The sequence below is a fragment of the Netta rufina genome (genome assembly GCF_964035555.1).
Source record: "Netta rufina genome assembly, chromosome: 12".
In the NCBI taxonomy this organism is placed as follows: Eukaryota; Metazoa; Chordata; class Aves; order Anseriformes; family Anatidae; genus Netta; species Netta rufina.
Window position 1 is genome coordinate 14,366,703 of NC_140135.1, and position 18,817 is coordinate 14,385,519.

The window sequence follows — 18,817 nt, forward strand, 5'->3', positions numbered from 1 at the left end:
TTTCTAACATTCAAAAACTTTAATCGCAGTTGCATTTACAGATACACAACTCAGAGAGCGGGCCTAGAAAATGGCATGGAGAGTCTCCAAGTTTGATAGTATTTGTTTTCAAAACGAGCTGCTTCTCAACTAGTAATTTCTCCACTTACGGTGCACTGCAATTAAATAAGTTCATAATAGTATATTAAATATTTGCAGAGGCTTAAAAAAACCAAAAACCTACCACAAATGTCTTTCTAAAAACAATATGGAGACTTGCCACTGTCCTGTATTTGGATTTTTTTTTTTTTAAATGACAAAAGGGACAAGTATGTCCCTGAATTAAATGGATTTACATTTCTGGTTATTTTGGTCAAGGTAGGTAATGGTCTTTACAAACGTTTGCATTTTGCAATGGTTTGTTACAGGGATTTGGGAATTTACCTGTGGCGTTGTGAAGCAACAGCATTGCCCCAATAATTCTAAGTACGGGAGCGAAAGCTGCCTCTGGGCCTATTGTTCAAATTGGGGGGCGGGTGGGGAAGTGTGGAAAGAGCCTTCGAATGTAAAAGCAGTGGAGAATGCTATGAGCTCCTTAATTATTATTGTTAACTAAGATTCGTGTTGACAGTGCTGCTTTTGTGTGCTTTGGATGCGGTCCCGGAGGCAGCCGCAGCGCTCCGAGCTCCTCAGCCCCTCTCATCCCCTCACGGCTGAGGTGGGGGGGGGGGGCGGTTGGGGCCTGCCCCGCGGCCGGGCCCTGCCCGTGTTAACGCGGGGCGCGGCCCCCTCCGGCCCCTTCCCCGCAGCTCCCGGCCGCAGGGCGGCGGGGCCGGGCCGGGCCGGGCCGCGGGGGGCCGTGAGGGGCGGGCGGCCCCTGTGGCGAGGGGCGGGGAGCCCCGCGGCGGGGCGGGGCGGGGCGTGCTGACAGGTGCGGCGGCGCGCGCGCGCAGGCAGCCTCTCGTCAGCGCCTCCCCCCCCCTCCCTCCCTTCCTTTCCCCGTCATCCCGCCGCCTCCCCGCTCCCCTCCGCCATGAATATGCAAATGCGGGTATAATTGGCAGCCAATGGCGTGCGCGCTGGTCACATGGTGCTGGTGGAAGCTGAGGGGAGAGAAGTTGAGGCTGGGCGAACACAGGCAGCAGCTCAGTAACGAGCCGCAGCCGCCGCGCACGGACACAGCCTGAGCCGCGCAGCGCCGGGCAGGGCAGGGCAGGGCAGGGCGCAGCCGAGCCGAGCCCAGCGGAGCCGAGCGGAGCCCAGCGGAGCGGAGCGGCCGGCCGGGGGAGCGAGCCGCCCCCCTCCTCCCCGCAGGGTGCCCGGCGCTCCGCCTGGACCATGCCGATCCTCCTCTTCCTCATAGACACGTCCGCCTCCATGAACCAGCGGGCGTATCTGGGCACCAGCTACCTGGACATCGCCAAGGGCGCCGTGGAGATCTTCATGAAGGTGAGTGCGGGGCTGGGGGCAGCCGCCGCCGCCGACACCAACCCCCCCCCCCCCCCCCCCCTCCTGCGCCTTTCCCTTCCACCCCCGGCCCGCTCACGCCGCCTCTCTCCGCTCTCTCCGCAGCTGCGGGCCCGGGACCCGGCCAGCCGCGGCGACAGGTACATGCTGGTCACCTTCGACGAGCCGCCCTACTGCATCAAGGTAACGGCGCCCCCCTCCCCGCACAACGCGGTGTGCCCCCCCCCCCTTCTCCTCCTCCTCCTCCTCCTTTGCCCGCCCGCCCGCTGCGGGGAGGCGGCGCAGCCCCCGGCCGGCCCGGCGGCGGCGGCGGCAGCGGCCGCTGAAGATGGCGGACATTTTGCTTTTGTATGGAGGAGAGAGGCTGAGGGCGCTGCTGAGATGGAGGAGGGGGGGGGAGGAGACGGGCGGCAGCGTGATTCACCGCCCCGCCGGGCCGGGCCGCGCCGGGGAGGCGGGATGGCGCCGCGCCCCGCCCCCCCCTCCCCGCCCCGCCCCTCCCCTCAGCGGCCGTTGCCCGCCCGCCCCCCGTGAGGCGGCTCCGAGGGGCCGCGCCTCATCCTCGCCTCTCGTCTCCTCTCCTCGGCCTCCAGCCTTTTTTTTTATTTATTTTTTATTTTTTTTTTATTTTTTTCGTTCTCTCCATCTCCTTATTTCTTCCTGCTGCTTTTCACAACCCGCACCAGCTCTACGCCCTCGTGGTTGTGGCTGGGTGGGCAGCCTCCTGCCCAGCCGAGCCGCCTGGCGCTGGCTCCTGGCCCTCTCCTCGTTCCTCAGCGCTGAGGCACGTGGGGCCTGGCGTTGGTCACGGCGAGGGCACCACGAGGAGAAAATGGTGACACGCTTAAATTGCAGCCTCCAAATCACACACACGGACCTTCAGCTGACGTTTACAGTGTTCAAAGCATTCTACAGAACACATGGTTGTTGCCCAAGCTTTAGTATCCTCTCGAGGAACACTGGATTGGTATATTTGCCCTGAACAATATAGGAGTTTTATGGGAATTGTTGGGGCCTTAGGCACATATTATGAAGGCCACAGAATATCCCGAGTTGGAAGGGACCCATAAGGATCATCGAGTCCAACTCCTGGCACCACACAGGTCTCCCAAAAAAATCAGACCACGTGACTAAGTCCACAGTCCAAACGCTTCTTAAACTCCAATAGGCTTGGTGCAGTGACTACTTCCCTGGGGAGCCTGTTCCAGTGTGCGACAAGCCCACATAAAACCTGTTGGTTATCCCAGGGAAGAAGAGATGGCCCTGCCTAGATCCCCCTGTAAAACTTGGAAGAAAAGTTGTGAAGAGCAGTTGTGCTTGCTGATGATGTCTGTCCACATCTTTTGGTAATAGGGAAACTTAATTATCAAGACCCATGAATCTTGGGTCTTTTCATCAGCAATATATTCACACAACTCAAAGTGCGGCCTGATTTCTGAAGGAATAGGTGGCTTTTGTGAGTCATTTGCTGTTAGGACTTAACATTATTTTTACGTCCTGTTATTACATCTTTCCCTTCTGTTCCCTTAGAAGAGGGTGTCAGAAGTACTCATATTTCTGTGACTTGGAACCATCATATTTCAGTTACAGAAACTTACAGTTTGTCAAAAGACCTTGGTCTGCCTCAGGGAGAGTGTTGTGTTTTTTTTTTTTTTTTTAATTTCTTACATTTTTTGAAGACATAACACATCCTTTTTCCCTATCCCTGGTTGTGGCTAGATGTGAAAACCAAGTCTCTGTTACCTCACTGTTAACCATAAATTTCCTGTGTTAAGGGTTTTTCCTTTAAGTTCTGTGTCAAGTATTTTACAAGAAGGGCATTTTTTTTTTTGTTTGAGGAAGAAACCTTTCCACTGCGGTGCTAGAAAGGATCCTGGTGATTTATTATTAAAAGTGACTCTTCTGGTTGGAGATCTGTGTGATAATGCTACAGGTTGTTATCACATGCTGTACTCCAGATCTGCTGAAGAAAATTCTTACGCTTTAAATAAATACAAAATCATTAAGGTTGGAAGAGACCAGCAAGATCATCTGGTCCAACCATCACCCTCCTACCAATATCACCCACTAAACCATGTCCCTAAGCGCCAGGTCCTAATGAGCATCTGTGTTCTCAATTCTAGTAGATAATGTCTGAAATAAATGGGACTATGTGATACCCATTTTAAGATTAAATCAGATTTGAAATACAGTAAATGACCAAGGAAACAGATGTTTTGGTTCTTGTAACATGCCATGTCTATCTCTTTTAGAAATTCTTTCTCCTTTTACTTTGCTGATTTTCAAATTAGACCTTAAAGAATGTGAAAATACTTTTTCAAAACTCAGTAATCAGTGGGAACAGGCTGCAAATCAAAAAATACATGCTCATAATAGTTAACAGATCACAACTTCAGTTTAACTATTACACAACTACTTCATGGCACCACATAAATTAGCGCGGTTAGGCTGTTGCCCTGTCTCTTATTCAAGCAGAGAGCTTTACAGCAACAGCATGACTCGTCTCCGAGCTGAAGATGTGTTCTCAAGACTTTTTACTGGTATTTATGGTGTCCTTCTCTAGTGTATCCTAATTACCTTATTAATACCAGGAAAACATTCTAGTGTAGTCCAGATTCCCTATGTCTTAGAAAATGTGCTTGTAAAAGAAATAAAATACAGTTTCTCTGCAAGCACTGCTGGAGTTAGGTACCTTATTGGCTTTTTTTATTTAGAAAAGGAGTAAGCAAACTTGGCAAGTGAACATATTTTGCAAGTCTGCTTTCCAAATACAAGTATTAGCAACTGTTTTTTGTCAAATGTCTGCTTTATCCTCTTTTTTTCTTTATGTAATTTAATTAGTGTAAATCATAATCTCCCAGATAGTTCTTAAGGTTAGGAGGGAACTAACCGAGGGAAATAATTATGTGGGTTATCTGAGAGATGAACTGTATGTTTCAGAGTTCATTTACCTGTAGCCTTAAAGTATTTTAAATCAACAATGCAGATTTTGGTTTTGGTGGAAAAGAACATCTCTCGAACACGTCACACAAATAATGGTGTTTTTCTATGTGAAAGGGTCCTTCCGTGGCACAAAGATTGGCTAAGATGATGTGTTTGGAACCGTCTTCAGTGAAAAGTGTCTGAAATGATTTGAGACGTGTGGCTCTTCTCCCAGTCGTTCTTGTTGTTACATGACTGCTCATGGCTCTGTGTCACTTTTTAAAATGGGATTACGTAGTCACTGAGTTTGCAGCATGGCTCTGCGAAGGATTGGGGTGGCACCCCTCTAAAGAGGCAACTGGGTACTGTCTTAGACAGGTGGGCACAGTAAGATGGAGGAGATGGGAGTCTTAAACAACTTCCACTCAGTGCAAAGGCCTCAGAAGCCAGCTCAGGTGCATTGCTTTTGTTGGCTGCATCACGCAGAGATGATTTGTGAGAGGAAGTACGATGTCTGTATTAATGGGGTGTTGGGTGCTCCATCCCATCCATGCATCAACCAGATACCGCTGTACCTCCCGGGTGTGGCAGCCCTACCCCTTTCTGCAAAAAAATGCTGGACACCAAATGAGTGGGGAGGAGAGTGAAAACAAGCCGAGGGCATTACTTGCAGTTCTGCTTTCCCCACATGTGCAGGTCAGAGACACGCTAAGGGTTGGTGTATCAGGAATGGTCTTCTCTAGCGTTTTCTTCTTTGCATTTGCTCAGTTGATTTTTTTTGAAGCTGCGTGAACTTTTAGCATCCTCAGATATTTTCTCTATAGCTGAATGCATGTCGTGATTTAAGTGGGAAAGATCTTAAGCCAGTTTCTTCGGGTTTTCCTGTATTAGGGGTGCTAGAATAAAAGCATGGGGAGGAGGGGAGTGTCTTCTCACCTGCTCTAGTTAACCCAAGCTTTTGCTGTCTTCCAGCAATTCAGAAAAGAGGGAGGGAGATTTCAGCAAGATCTATCTAGATTTCACTGTAGATGGAGCTTGTGCCCAAATCTCTGCCTAAAAAGAGATTTTGAAAATGAAAGCAAGATTTAGCTCTTTTTTTTTTCTCCAGTCTTGATTTTGTTAAACCTCCCATCTTGTGGTTTGTGGTCTGCTTGTGGATTTGTGTTGCAAATGGCTACTTCAGTCCAGGAAAAAAACAATGGTGGTCTTATGTGAAGTTATTGATTAACTGGGCTGCCCTGTTCCCATGTGACTGATATCTGGCTGCTGATAGTGACACGGCCTTTCCTCAGTGCTTGAGGAGTATTATTTATGGCAGGGTCATAGAATTACAACTTTTGTTTAACGTTCTTGTGAGACTCTGTAATGACTTTCATAAACGATTTGGTCACAAGTCTGGGGACTGGGAGAACTTAAGTTACATTTATTCTGCTGAATCTGAAATTATATGCATTTTTTCTGTTTCTGTCTTAGGCTGAATTCAGGACTCAGTTGTAACTGCACTATAAATAGATTCCCTGAACTATGTATGTAGCTGTCTGAGAACTAGCTCTGAAGTCTTAATAGTGTGAGACTGCTCTTTGAAACTTCATTGTTTGAGAAATGCCTGCAGGTGATAGCTTTGGATTAGTGTCCACTGTGACTTTGAAGAGAACACTAAGGCATTATTGAGGGAAGAACGATCACTGTGAGCCATGTTGGGGAGGTATTAGGCTTTTTTGGTATGCACCGGTAAGTGATGGGGAGAATATGTGTTAAGAAATTTTTGGGTGACCACCTCTTGTGACTAGAAGTGACGGATGCTTTTGGAAGCTGTATCTATATACTGTGGGAAGGCAGAAAGATTGATAGCCTTAACCTGAAACTATGTGCCACGTAGGCAGGAGAAAGAAAGTGAAAGAGAGGTGGCTGAGGTGCAAACAGGAATTAATGGGGCGCCTTCCGTGTCTGTTAGTGATCCTGCTACTCTGAACGTGTGCTCCAAAGCTAAGGAGCAATGTGTGGGAGCAGCCTTCATGACGTACTGTCTGGGGAACCTCTCCTGTCTCCCTGAAATTCTCCTAACAGGTTGAGCTTGATGACAGTAGATTTTGATGCCAGATTGGGGTATGCTAGAGGCTGGAGTAGGAAGTTTGTGCAGGGCTGTAAGAGTCTGTCAAAGAGTGCTTGGCATGTGTAGATAACCTGTTCATTTAGGATACTGAAATAGTGCTTCAAAAGTGGAAGTTCATAAGGTCAGGCTCCAGGAGACTAACTTTATCTAATTTTCTGAGATGCAGGGAGAAAGAGAAACCCGACTGTGAAACCTGTTGGGTTTGAGGCAGAGATCTTTAGGAAGGCTGCCTGAAGTGATAGGAAGTGCATTTGTATGTGTTGTAACTTCTGTCAAGGAAGACAACCAGAAGAATGTAGCAATGCATAGCATAATCTTAAATTGATAAGCTTTTACATGAATTCTGAGATAGCAGAAATCATTAGTTTTATATATTAAAAAGTCTGGCTTCTTGCACATGTGAGCACACAGAGGCCTGACCTATGTGGCAAAGGAGGTGTGTACGACTGGAAGGGTACAAGTTGCTAGTGAGGTGTGCAGGCAGAAGTGTTTGGTGCAGGGCAGGTTGGCAGCTACAGGAACAAGAGGAAAGTTTCTATTTGGATAGATGTAAAAGGGAAAGAAGGCTGAGGTAAGTGGGAGAGGCCTATTTTTCTCTCCACATATGCTGTAAATACCGTACAAACTTGGTGAATCTACCAGTCAAGAGCTACTTGAAAGAGAAAAAAACACACAGAATAGAATACTGAAGGACTAGATGACATCTTGGTAGGCTACCCAGTGTTACTGGTAACTAATTCAGGAGCACACGTTCTGTACTTGTTTATTGGAGATACGCAACCAGTCCTCTCACATCAGCAATTCCTCCATACACATTTTGAGTCATTCCTAGCAATGTTTAATCTGCTCACGTGTCTCAACACATCTTTCACTGCCTGTGACGTACTAAGCAGACCTCTCCTCCAGTCTTCTGATACAGGTTCTACTGCGCTTGGTTTGTTTTTTGCCATGGAGTTTGTCTATTTTCACTGGACTGACTTTCAGCATAAATGACGGGTAGCTTAAAACCAACAATTGCACTTATCTGTTAGACACAATGGATTTAAGAAGAGAAACAAACACGTGTCATGTACTTAAGTAGCACTCAGGCAAATCCTGATTGTCTAGTTCTTTTGGAGGACAAAACAAAATCCACAATGCTGTTTGAGAATCCCCCACCAGTTTTTACCTTCTCCTTTCTGTTTAACTGCTTTATCATGTAAGTCTTTGAATGCAGGATGCGTGCACTGTGTATGCATGCAAAAAGGCCTTTAAAAAAAAAAAAAATTAAGCCTCTATCTCAGAATTGAACAAGGAAGGCCAAAGACAGATAAAACTTTCTTGGTGAAAGGAATCAAAATTCTGAAATTATTTTACTAAAAACGCTAGTATCAGTTGGCATCCTTGTAGCAAGCATGCAATAAAGTATTGCAGCCCCTCTTAGCTTATGGTCGCACTAAGTGGGTTTCAGTAGACAGCATCCTTTGAAAAGCACGTTCCCTTTCTTGAGAATTAATGTATTGGGTAAAGCTCAGACATGCTATTAAGCACGTATAAACATGCTGTTCTTCTTGTCCTGAGTGACTGCTTCGTGCTATCTGCCTTTGTGTGTGACTTAGGGTCAACATGCTCATGCAGGAACTGGTATGGCAAGGAGAAAGACTGTAGTGAGGAGTTTTGTGTATGGTAATGTACCATATCCTTTTTAATGACAGGAAAATTCTGAGTGATTCGTTCTAAAAGAGAGAAGCTTCTAAAAGAAAGAAGCGGTTTGGTACATTCTGAAATCGAGGTCTGTTGTAAAAATTCAAGTTCAGGCAATAAGGTGATCGTTTTTCAAGGAAAGTGATTTTCAATGGGAGGGCAGTTCAGAAATGAACTTTTTCTTGATAGATGTGACAGACCGAACTCTGCTTGGCTGTCACTTTCACCCTTAGTTTTGGAAATCAGTTAAATACTTGAACATGTGCTTTCTCCAGCTACCTGCCTTTCTGGGAAGGGAGAGTCTGTGCTGCAAAGTTAATTGTTAATGAAAATATTTCAACCAGTTCTGTTCCTCTTGGAGTTTGTAAAGTAAAACCTTGCTTTTTCATCTGAAGCAGGTTGTTCCCCCGCGCTGTGGGGGAGATGCCAAAGAATTTGAATGGAAACCAACATCTGTTGTTCATAGACACAGTAGCAATTTATTTTTTCATCTTTTTATTTGGTTCTTTATTTGATCTTGGACACATTCAAAGATGTAAGCCCTTAAGACTACAGGATAAACTAGACAAAAGTAGATATGTTTGCAGTAAGAGGCTTAACTCATCCTCAGTGCAAAGGTCGCTTTTATTTTAAAAATAGAAGCTTAAAATGTGTAATCAAACAGTTAAGTTGGATCCCCCTAGTTGTGTTCTTGTGGTGAGAGCTGCAAGAAGGAAGGTACTTTGTGAAATCGATTTCTGCCCAGTGAAATCTTCATTGGCTGCCTCCTTCTCGTTCATGCTGCTTGTATTCTGGTTTTGCATGTGCATCTTCTAATTTTTGTTGATATTTACGGTGGAAGTTCTGGGCCTTGCAGCCTGGCTTTGTGGTATAACTAAGAATAGGCACAAAATACTTACGTGATGTCTTCAGAATGGGAGTTTATTTTTAACCTTCAGGAAAAGCTAGCCAATACAGTTCTAAATGCTGAATCTTGCTTAGTGCAGCAATGGAAAAGGTAATTAAGGATGCTGACACTTGTACAGTGTTCATCCTTTCACAGTTCGTTGACAAAGCTTGCCAGAAGGAACAGTGATTTGCAGCAGTGGTGCAAGAGTGATGTTCCGAGCCTGTTATGGACAAGACAAAAGTTAATATATCCCCTACAGTATTTTAATACTTCAGATAGTTGCAATCTAGTGGAGGAAAAAGTCATTTCTGTACCGTGTGACTTTGAAAGGCAGCTCGTTGTCTTCTGGAAGATGAGTGCCTTCAGAGGGGGGAGCAGTGCAAGTGTAAGGGCTCTTTGAGAAGATTCTGGATGTCTCCAGTCAGTGATTCTCTTCTTCTCTTCCAATATTTTGAATGCCTGTGTTCCTGGCTTTACTTAATGATGTAGGCTACCAAAAGCACAAAAGGGAGAGGGCAATTGCTGTTTTGAATTTTAAATGCAGATTATTATTTAATAAATTCATGAAATTCATTCCTGTGATTTAGTCTTGGAAGCTTTTCTTCCTTCATAAACCTTATTCTTACAATGTAGCAGTTAATACATAACTCTTAGGCTTTTACCACCACTGAAAAAGTATAGTAGGGAGTAATTAAAATACCTTTTGCTTTGCATTCTTCTTGTTAATTTTAGAGTTGTCGGAAAATGATTATGTAGTAATCCATCTTAAATATAATATAACAGCATGTTCTTCTGGGGTTAAGGTTTTAGTGAAGTGCCAAGAGAAAAAGTACATTCTTGTGATGAAACTTGGTTCCTGTGCAGATCAGAATCTGTGGTTCTCCATAAAGCTGTGTGGGGCTGTGTCCTCAACCTGCAGCGTTTCAAAGACTAGAGTTTCTTGTGGTGTAAGATCTGGCACTTACAAGTATCTCTGAAATTTAAGCTACTTCATACCAGGTAAGTCAGCCAGAGCCTTGTTTTCTTCTAAATTATTATTATTTTTTTTAACTAAAAGGCCAGTCTCACTTTTTACCCAGTTACTGTGTTTCTGTGCTCAGGCTCCTATGAGAACTTTCTAGGAAAGCAGCGTAGGAAATGTTAAATGTTAAAGGCAGTGCTTCAGAGCTCCTGCATTTTACTTTTGAAAGCTGAAGACAGTTGTTAATTTGGCTTTGGTTTCTGGGATGTTCTTAACTCTTGAAAGTGTGAAATAGGGTTTAAAAGTACAAATCTTGATGTTGTCAAGAGCCTAACTTAGCTGCAAACAAAGATTACAGTGTGCCTGGGCTGGCGTTGCTGTGCTGGGTTTGTAAGTGGGAAGAATGCATTAGTACCGGTGTTCGGAGCGTGTTCGTGGTAGAGCTGGTGGATTTTTTAATTAAAAAAAAAAAAGCTTGTGGGAACATCTGCATCTGTTGAGCCGGGACTCGGTTCCTTCAGCCCTGGGCCGGGGACAGGGCCTGGTGTCCTGCAGCTGGCAGCAGCCCCACAGAGCCCTGGCCCCGTGCTGCAGGCTGGCGGCGCATGGAGGGACACAGCCTGCACCGTGAGGGCAAGAGAGAGGGTGGGCGCCTCGTATTTAATTGTGAAGTCTTTTTTATTTTATTGTAGCAGTGCCTTAGATAATATTTCTGATGCAAATTGGGGAAATTTGTTGGCTAGATGACCTCTTTTAGATACGGTTCTTTCTTGAGGTTCAGAAAGAGCTTGCAGTACACGTAACATTTGGGTGAGCTGCACTGGTTCTGCGATGTGCTTTTGGAAGGAGGGGGAGGAATGTGAGATTTTCAAAATGAACATGGATCATGCTGTGTCATCTCAGCTCTGTGCTGTAAAGCTAGAGGATCATGAGTAATTCTTCTAGTTCCAGCAGCGTGCCATGAAGAATCCCTTGCGATGATAGCACGCTCTGTAACCTCCTAGCTTTTTTCCTTGTGACTTTTCGAGCAATGCTGGGAGTAGGAAGGGGCCAGGAGGACAGAGTGAGGGGCTGACTGGCATTGAAGGCGGGTTTGGTGGTCTGGAAGAGCAGTGGGCGCTACGAGTCAGTGGGAATTCTTGATGGAAACAGCCATGTTTCAGCTATTCCACCCGGTAGTGTTTTTTAAATACACCTATAATGGCTTTTTTAAAATGACTGCTATGCTACTGAACAGCATCTTGTTTTGCTTACTATATGAGAGCTGCAGATTGTATGATTAAATCTGTTCCATTTTCATTAAGCTGTTGCATGGAAGGTATCTTGCTCTGGTTCAGTGCTGTACTGAAATATCCGAGCTTGTTGAGCATTTCTCAGAAAAAATGCCTCTTTAATGTCAGGATAGTGTTTTTTCATTTAGGTAAGAATGCTTGTAGAAATGGGGTGGCACCATGATCCCTTTGCTTTTTATGCTTCCCTTTCTTCGTGTGTAGTCTTTTCATCCTTGTGCAGCAAAAAGTGTAGCAAGTGTTCCTGTCAAAAATACATGAAATATTGTTGACCAAAAAGCTCAAATCCAGAGATGGGTTAAAGCAGGAGCAGCAGGTAATGAATAGAAAGGTAATGTAGGCTTTTTTTCCCCTTAGCATTGATTATTATTATCACTTGATTCTAAGCATAGCGTACAGCTTTAAGTGATCATACAGCATCTCTGACACTTCTAACAGGAGAAGATGCTGCTTTGCTTCGAATTCCTGCATTAACAGAAGGCTGCAGTGCTCTTGCTTTGTTAATGGACCTTAAGAGCCTGCTAGTATTTTTCATGGATATCATGCTTAAAGATTAATGAGTCATTTTTATATAATCATCTTGATTTTTTTCTTGATGAGAGAGCGTTTCTATATCTTCAATATTGAATTCATCTGTAAAGGGCAGTGAACAATACATAGTTTGAGCTGATTTCCTAAGGGGTGTGTGTGAGTGTGTTTTTAAGTATCATAGATAAATACTTTTTTCTGTATAAAATGAAAATTATATCTGTGTAGTTGACTGCCTGACAGTACTGCACTAAAGTTCAGTTTAGGTCTTGTTTGCATTCACTAATATTGTATATTTTAGAAAACAAGCTGGTGCAGTCTGTCTTTGTAAATGAGTTGGTCTTCAGTGGGTGCACCTACAGGAGAGCTCAGATTTGAAAAGTGTAATTGAAGAGGATCTTCTGCTTCTCATGGAAGACCTGCCTTGGAGTGTAAGAATGGGATTGCTTTGGGATGAAACAAAACTGGAAGATATGCTCCAGTTATTGAGTGATGACAGGTCCACGGGACAACGCTATAGGATAGCTGAAGTGTATATATACAGAAGTAAAACCCTGAAATGCAGGAATGTGGATGTCATCTCATTAGAGACAACTCCGTTGGTCTGCAAGCCACCTGTTGTTTGTGCTGCATTGCCTGCTGGCCCAAATGTGGCCAGTGAGTAACGTGTTTTTTCTGACATTTAAACTGTTTCGAATTGTGAAGGGAGAAAACAAACCAAAACAAAAACCTGGGGAGGGGAGGAAGGATATCAAAGTGTGTGTGATATCAAAGTAAATAGTGAACAATTGTAGTGCCTGGAAATGGATGGAGGTAGAGGACAAAGGACAGCATTGATTTAAAAAAAAAAAAAAGTCACAATGTGTCAACTGTGTGGGATTAAATGAATCCTCTATGGGAGTAACTTGTTTTCATAAAGATGTATTAATACAGTTCATACTTCTCTGTTCTCTTGGAGACATCTAAGGTACATTTTATATATATATATATATGTTATATAGATATATGTTATATAGATTTATTCTGTTGACTACTGGTGCCTGTCAAAAGTCTGCTCTGTATTTAAAGAAGCACCTGACCACTAAGTTTCAGTCTGAGTGCCTTACAAAACCAGAAATAACTTGACAGGAAGAAAAAACTTGCTTACTGTACACAACAGTGGCGTTAAAACTAAGCTGCTTCTCAGTAGCTCTAACACAAGAAGGACCAAGTGACGTTTCTGTACACTTACTGTAATTGAATGCTGTTTGGGCTTACGGAAGGAGAGTTAAAATTGTGAATTTGCCATCAGTTAAGATACTCCTCCAATGAGAAGTTGTGAAAAGATGTTTTTTCTAGGCTGGGCTTGCAGCAAACAGTGACCTGGGTGGCCAGAGCTTGTTTCTCCTGTGTCTGCAGTAGGGTCACGTCTAATACTTACCCTGACACTCTGTTCCACGTTCTGCTTTGCAAAACCAGATTTTTATGTGAAAACCTAAAGATGAGCTGCCTTGGCTCGATAACCAAAACATATGTGTCTTTATGCCCCTCCTTGCCCTGTGATCTTAGGTTGTTGCTGAGAAGGAGCGGGGAAACAGCTGCTGGTGTTTCAGACCCTCACCTGAGGTGCCACGCGGCAATCAGCTGAGTTCAGTCCTGCGTGCTGCGGGCATTTGGTGCGGAGGTGTTCTGCTCTGAGACAGGCGTTGGCATGCTGTCTGTGCCAAGAATGAAAAAGAATTGATCTTCCGAGCCTCTTCGCTGAGGGCTGTTGGGTACTGAGCAGTGACAGGACTGCTGGGTTGCACAGAAGTAACTGGAGCACGCAGGTCCTGAAACTGGAGAGGAGGTGCAGACAGACCCGGGGAGCTCTGCTGCCTCCAGTGGCATTCCTGCCTGGTGGGAGGGGAGTCTGCTGGCTGTGAGCTGGGGCTCCTGCTTCTCCTGACCCGTTTGCTCAGTGCAAAGAAACATTTGAGAGAATGAAATGGGTAGGTGATGAGGTTGTGTGAGAGTGGCTGATTTTAGGAATTTTAAAAGTTAAAACAGTACGGGATGTTTCAGAGCACCTCTCTTCCACTGTGAGCTATTTCTAGCTGGTAAAGCTCTGAACACCAACCAAAAAAAGGGGGTGTAGTGTAGGCACTGGCTGTTTTCTGTACCTCCGGGCAGTGTTACCCTGCCCCTTGTGCAGAAGGGAGACGAATGGGACCAGAACCTCTTTTCCTCTCCCCCTTTGGCAAGTTCTGTCATAGCCAAACTGGGTTGGCCAGCTCTCAGTGTTGCTGTTGTGAAAAATGAATATTGTGTTCACGAGAAATCCCATTCCAAGGGGAAGCTGGGGCAGGAAAGCTTTAGATTATATAGGAGAGGGTCTTCCTTAGTGCAGAGCATACAAAGCAGCGCTGGGGCTGCCTTCAGGAGATTACAGAGGGGAAATCGGAGAAGCAACCTCTGACATTATAGGAAATCAAAAAGAATAATTATTTTCCCTAGGACAGAAATACTTGGTTCTTACACAGACACGAACAAATCTGAGTGGTGATCACAAAGTTACCGAGTTAACAGAAAGGTAAACTTGAAACTTAATAATTTCAGTGACTTGGGAGGCAAAATATTCAGCTGCTTTCACCTTCTTTACATGGTACTTAGAAATGCTGTAGCAGGAGTGGTTTCAGATTGCACCAGTTTCTTACCTTACTTTTTCCAAATGGATGCCACTGACGGCCTAGCATGCCTCAGGTTTGGTATGCTGAACTAGCCTCTGTTTTCCTGAGATGGATGCAATCAATACTTTGAATTACTGCAAAACTTAGTTAAAACGTGTTGTAGTATCTAAAATCAGTTTCTTATTGGGGAAACATGAGCAGAACTACAAATATCTGTATGTTGAAATAAATACTGAGGAGTTACTATAACACAGGCTGTTGTGATTGGCATGCTAGATTGCAAATTTTCTGCTAACTTGGAATATTATTTTTGGTAATGTTACAATTTTTGAATGAGATCTGAAAGCAGTCCCGTGAACGAATGATAAACTCTGCAGCTCTGTGGTGTGGCACCTCCTATGAAAGCAGTGAGGAGGAAGGCCTGAAGGCTCCCAAGCAGCAGCTCCCCAGGTTTCATGGAGCTGGAGAAATCAGGAGAGGGAGCTTTGGACCTGGGCTTCTTGGGGTCTAATGTCAGGTGGTTGGAGGCGGCCATTCTTTGGAGGCAGTTTGCTTTGCTTTGCTAAAGCATTTTATAAGATGTTATTTCCTGTCCCTTGCAATTGAAATACTCTTCTGTCATTTCTTCTGTGTTTTGAAGGTCTCTTTAAGTCGCTGTTTATGAATGAGATTCTTTTTCGCAGCTCAGCTCTATTCCTTCTGATGTTGTTAGTCCTGGTTAATAAAACCTCCTCTTTGCTAGGTTTTTCACCTTGGTGTTTGCCTGAATCCTAGATAGTGTGGGGCTATCTACTGACAAAAGAGGCCAGTTGACGTTACCTGCTTTTTGAAGCTGCTGAAGCACTGCTGGAGTGGTACGGTGAGACAGAGCAGGGCATAGATTTGTCTGAAAACTAAGCCACAACAAAAAGAGCTGCTTCTCAGGTATGTTAGTTCTTGGTATGATGGCTTGCAAAGGCCAAAGCTGGGAGCTGGAGGCAGCGTGCTGCTGCTGGTGCCGTAGCTTCCAGGTCTTAGGGCCTCGGAGGTGGCACCCACAACTTGCTCTTGGCAGCACAGAAGGCTCGGTGACACCACATCTTTGCCTCTTCTTTTGACATAAGCAAATAGGGTGAGATTTCAGCTTATAGGACTTGAAGTGGTTTGTTGTCTTACTCCCCCCGCAACCGCCTTTGAAAGTTTTTTGGTGTTTACATAGAGGGTAAAATTACTTTGTTCATCTAAACTACCAAAAGATAATGTAGTAACATGGTAGCAAGATAGAGGCTGCTCAAATTGCTATTAAAGAACTCAGGGCGTAAAGCTAAGTGGGAGTGTAATGTTGAAGATAATGTGAAATTACTCCATGCTAGAATTGGTTCGTAAACAACTGAAATAACTGATATTTAGTTTTGACTTAAAAATTACTGACCTGTAGAGGATACATGTTTTGGGTATGTTTGAGTTTGGTGGTCTTAGCATTTGTGTGTGGTGGATTTTATTTGTTTGTTTTTAAATTGCTGCTTAGCATTTCTGCTGGCAAGTGGAAGTAGTGTTTTATAAAAGATTTTTTTTTTTTCTAAGCAGCATTAGTGGTAGTATTTTGAATTTAGGAAGGATTATTTAATCACTTTAGAGTGCTTTGTTGAACTCATTATCCATATGCTCTGTGTTACATACTTGACTCTTTATTTTGCCCTAAGAATGATTCTACTGCATGTATGGAGAAGAGAAAACAGTTTCTTGGGCTCTAGTTTCTGTCTCTGAAACATGTGTAATTACCCACACTGACCAGAGTCTTTTTGGGAGACACATTAAACAGAAGTAAGCCTAAAAATTGAAAAACAAAACAAAATGGAAAAAAACACCTGTCTTCATTTTAAATCTGTGTATGAAATTGGGAAGTGTCGCGTTTGCTGTCATTCTTCACTTAATTAAAAATTCTTTGGTATTATCCTGTTTATTCGAAAGGCACAGGTCTCCTCTGGTTTATCTTCGAAGAACCTCTGAGAGGTTGTACAACAAAAAGTAGTTTCCTTCGAAGACAAGCCACTGGTGATGAGCTCCTCCTGGTACATCCAGCTTGCTTGGTTGCTCTGCAGGCAGTTAGCTGACCGCAGCTGGATCAAACGTGGTGGGAGTTGGAAGCCGAGCAAATGTTTTCAGAATGGGAAAATAGCAGAATCCTGAAATATCGGTGAAGCCTGTTACTGTTTATTTAAAAAATAAACTCTTAAATTCATTAGAGGTCCCATCTAGAGTTGTGGGCTAGGCATAGTGTTTCCTTTGTAAATGTTTTACTCCCTGATGCGTCTTTGCTATAAGGTAACTCAAATAGCAGTCTGGTGGAAAAACACCTTTTGAGCTGCAACCTGGCTGTTCCCAAGAAACGTGACTCGTTTCGTAGCTGTTTTGTACCAGACCAAACGTATGGAAGGATTGTTGCTTGCCTTGGGCTAAGAGCATGTGCGGGCAGTTGCAGAGGCCCAGCTGATGAGATGCCATGTTTTGTTAAGCCACGGTGGTGAGGGAACGGATGGTGTTTTACTGACACTGACCTGTCTGATGGAACCCAGTGCCTTTGAACTTCGAGTGCAGTTTGGTGATGAAGCTAAGCCAGTCCTGTTCTTCCTTTGCCCAGTGCAGCGTTTTTCTTCTCCCCCTGCACTCCTGCACTGATAGGACTCTTGACTTGGTTCAGGAAAGCAAACCTGACCCAAACCCGTTTCTGTTAATTCTCCTGATGGTAACTTGAATGGTAAAAATGGTAAAAGGTAACTTACGTAACCTCAGTACATCAAACGGCGTGAAATGAACCCATGGGGAAGAAAAACAAGAAAAACAGTAAAGTTAAGCAAGAGTCAGATAGTATATTAAAAATAAGCATATGAACTAAACTCATATGCTTATATACTTGGAGAATTTGTGGGAGGGAGAATATGTCACTGAGGAGCAAAGGTGACAGTTGTTATTGCTGCTGCTTTTCTTTCTTTTTTTTTTTTTGTTTTTAAACTGTTACTGTTAGATTTGTAACTCCTGTATATACATATGCACACAGCATATGCGTCCTTTCTTCTAGTCTTGATTTGTGGAGGAAAGGATGGAAGGGAGGTGGGCATAAGACAGAAGAAGCAAAGACACTGCTGCTTTTATCTTTTATCATTGCTTTTTTGTGCTCTTCAAGCACTTTAATGTGTGTATTTCATCAGTCTCCCATTGTATATATACTGTATATTTCACATCAAGTTCTGCAGACATGGATTAGGTGTGTGCAACATGTAAGTGATGCAGTAGATTGAATAATGAGGGATGTCCCTTTTTTTTTGGTGGGAAGGGAGGTTAATGACAACTCACAGTTGATTCTAGTTGTTGCAAAACTGAAAAGCTTTTTTGTTTTATGTAACAGGCTGGGTGGAAAGAAAACCATGCAACGTTTATGAACGAACTGAAAAATCTGCAGGCATCAGGACTAACAACCCTTGGTCAGGCACTCAGATCTTCATTTGACTTGTTAAATCTCAATAGATTAGTGTCTGGAATAGACAACTATGGACAGGTAACAATCTCTTTCTAGTCTTCCTTTTTATTTGTGTATGCTTCTCAATTACAGTAGGGAGAGATTTGGGTGGTTCAAGTATATCTTTTTGCTTTTTCTGTTTTGTAATTGTTCTTTTGGATAGCTTGTGTGTTAAATCTTGAAAGTAAATTGTTTTTCTTTTTACATTTTCTGAGCATACAAGGAAATACAATAGCACTTTTTTTCTTGTTGAACAACAAAGCAGTAATGTAAATAACCCAGAGTATAGATGTACAGTTGCTGCGTTGGAGCGTGTACACTGGATGGCAGCACATCTGCTTTTCAGTTTTATTCTGTCTGTAGTTTGTCCTGCCTTTCCCTTTTCTCACATTTGGAAGTTCCAGTTCAAATTACTCTGTTTTTGCCACACTGACACCATAAATTACTGAGTTCACTGAGTTGCTATGTGTTAACTTATTTATTCCTTTTGTGGAATAGAAGGATTTGTAGCCCTTCCTGTAGGAAGAAGACTAGTAATTCCAAAAATGTGTTCAGAATGCCTGTGTGTGCACGTGCAGAGTAGCTCTTCTTATATAGTTCTGTGTGGTTCCACACCTGTTGAAAGAAAACTTCAGGGTTGTTCCGAAAAATTGCTCATCTTACTGCTTACTTTATAGTGACAATAATCTACAACTGAGTGTTAAGGTTACTCCTAGCATTCCTCTGCTTTTTTCTCTAGGGAAGGAATCCATTCTTTTTGGAGCCATCTATTTTGATTACCATCACAGATGGAAACAAACTGACAAATACAGCTGGAGTTCAAGAGGAGGTAAACTTGTATT

General features: G+C 43.7%; 1 protein-coding gene across 6 annotated transcripts in view; it reads left to right on the forward strand.

Annotated features, from left to right (window-relative positions):
* Positions 1 to 1,091: 1,091 nt before the first annotated feature.
* LOC311214015 (integrator complex subunit 6-like) overlaps positions 1,092 to 18,817 on the forward strand; it is a 37,332-nt gene continuing 19,606 nt past the window's right edge. For all 6 annotated transcript variants that reach the window (XR_014618815.1, XR_014618816.1, XM_084294386.1 and 3 more), the window contains exons 1-4: positions 1,092 to 1,428; positions 1,552 to 1,629; positions 17,865 to 18,014; positions 18,715 to 18,804. Coding sequence is in view for 4 of the 6 variants with exons in the window: in XM_084294386.1 (XP_084150512.1) it covers positions 1,318 to 1,428; positions 1,552 to 1,629; positions 17,865 to 18,014; positions 18,715 to 18,804 (429 nt within the window). In the remaining 2 variants the exon portion in view is untranslated. The remainder of the gene's footprint in view (positions 1,429 to 1,551; positions 1,630 to 17,864; positions 18,015 to 18,714; positions 18,805 to 18,817) is intronic.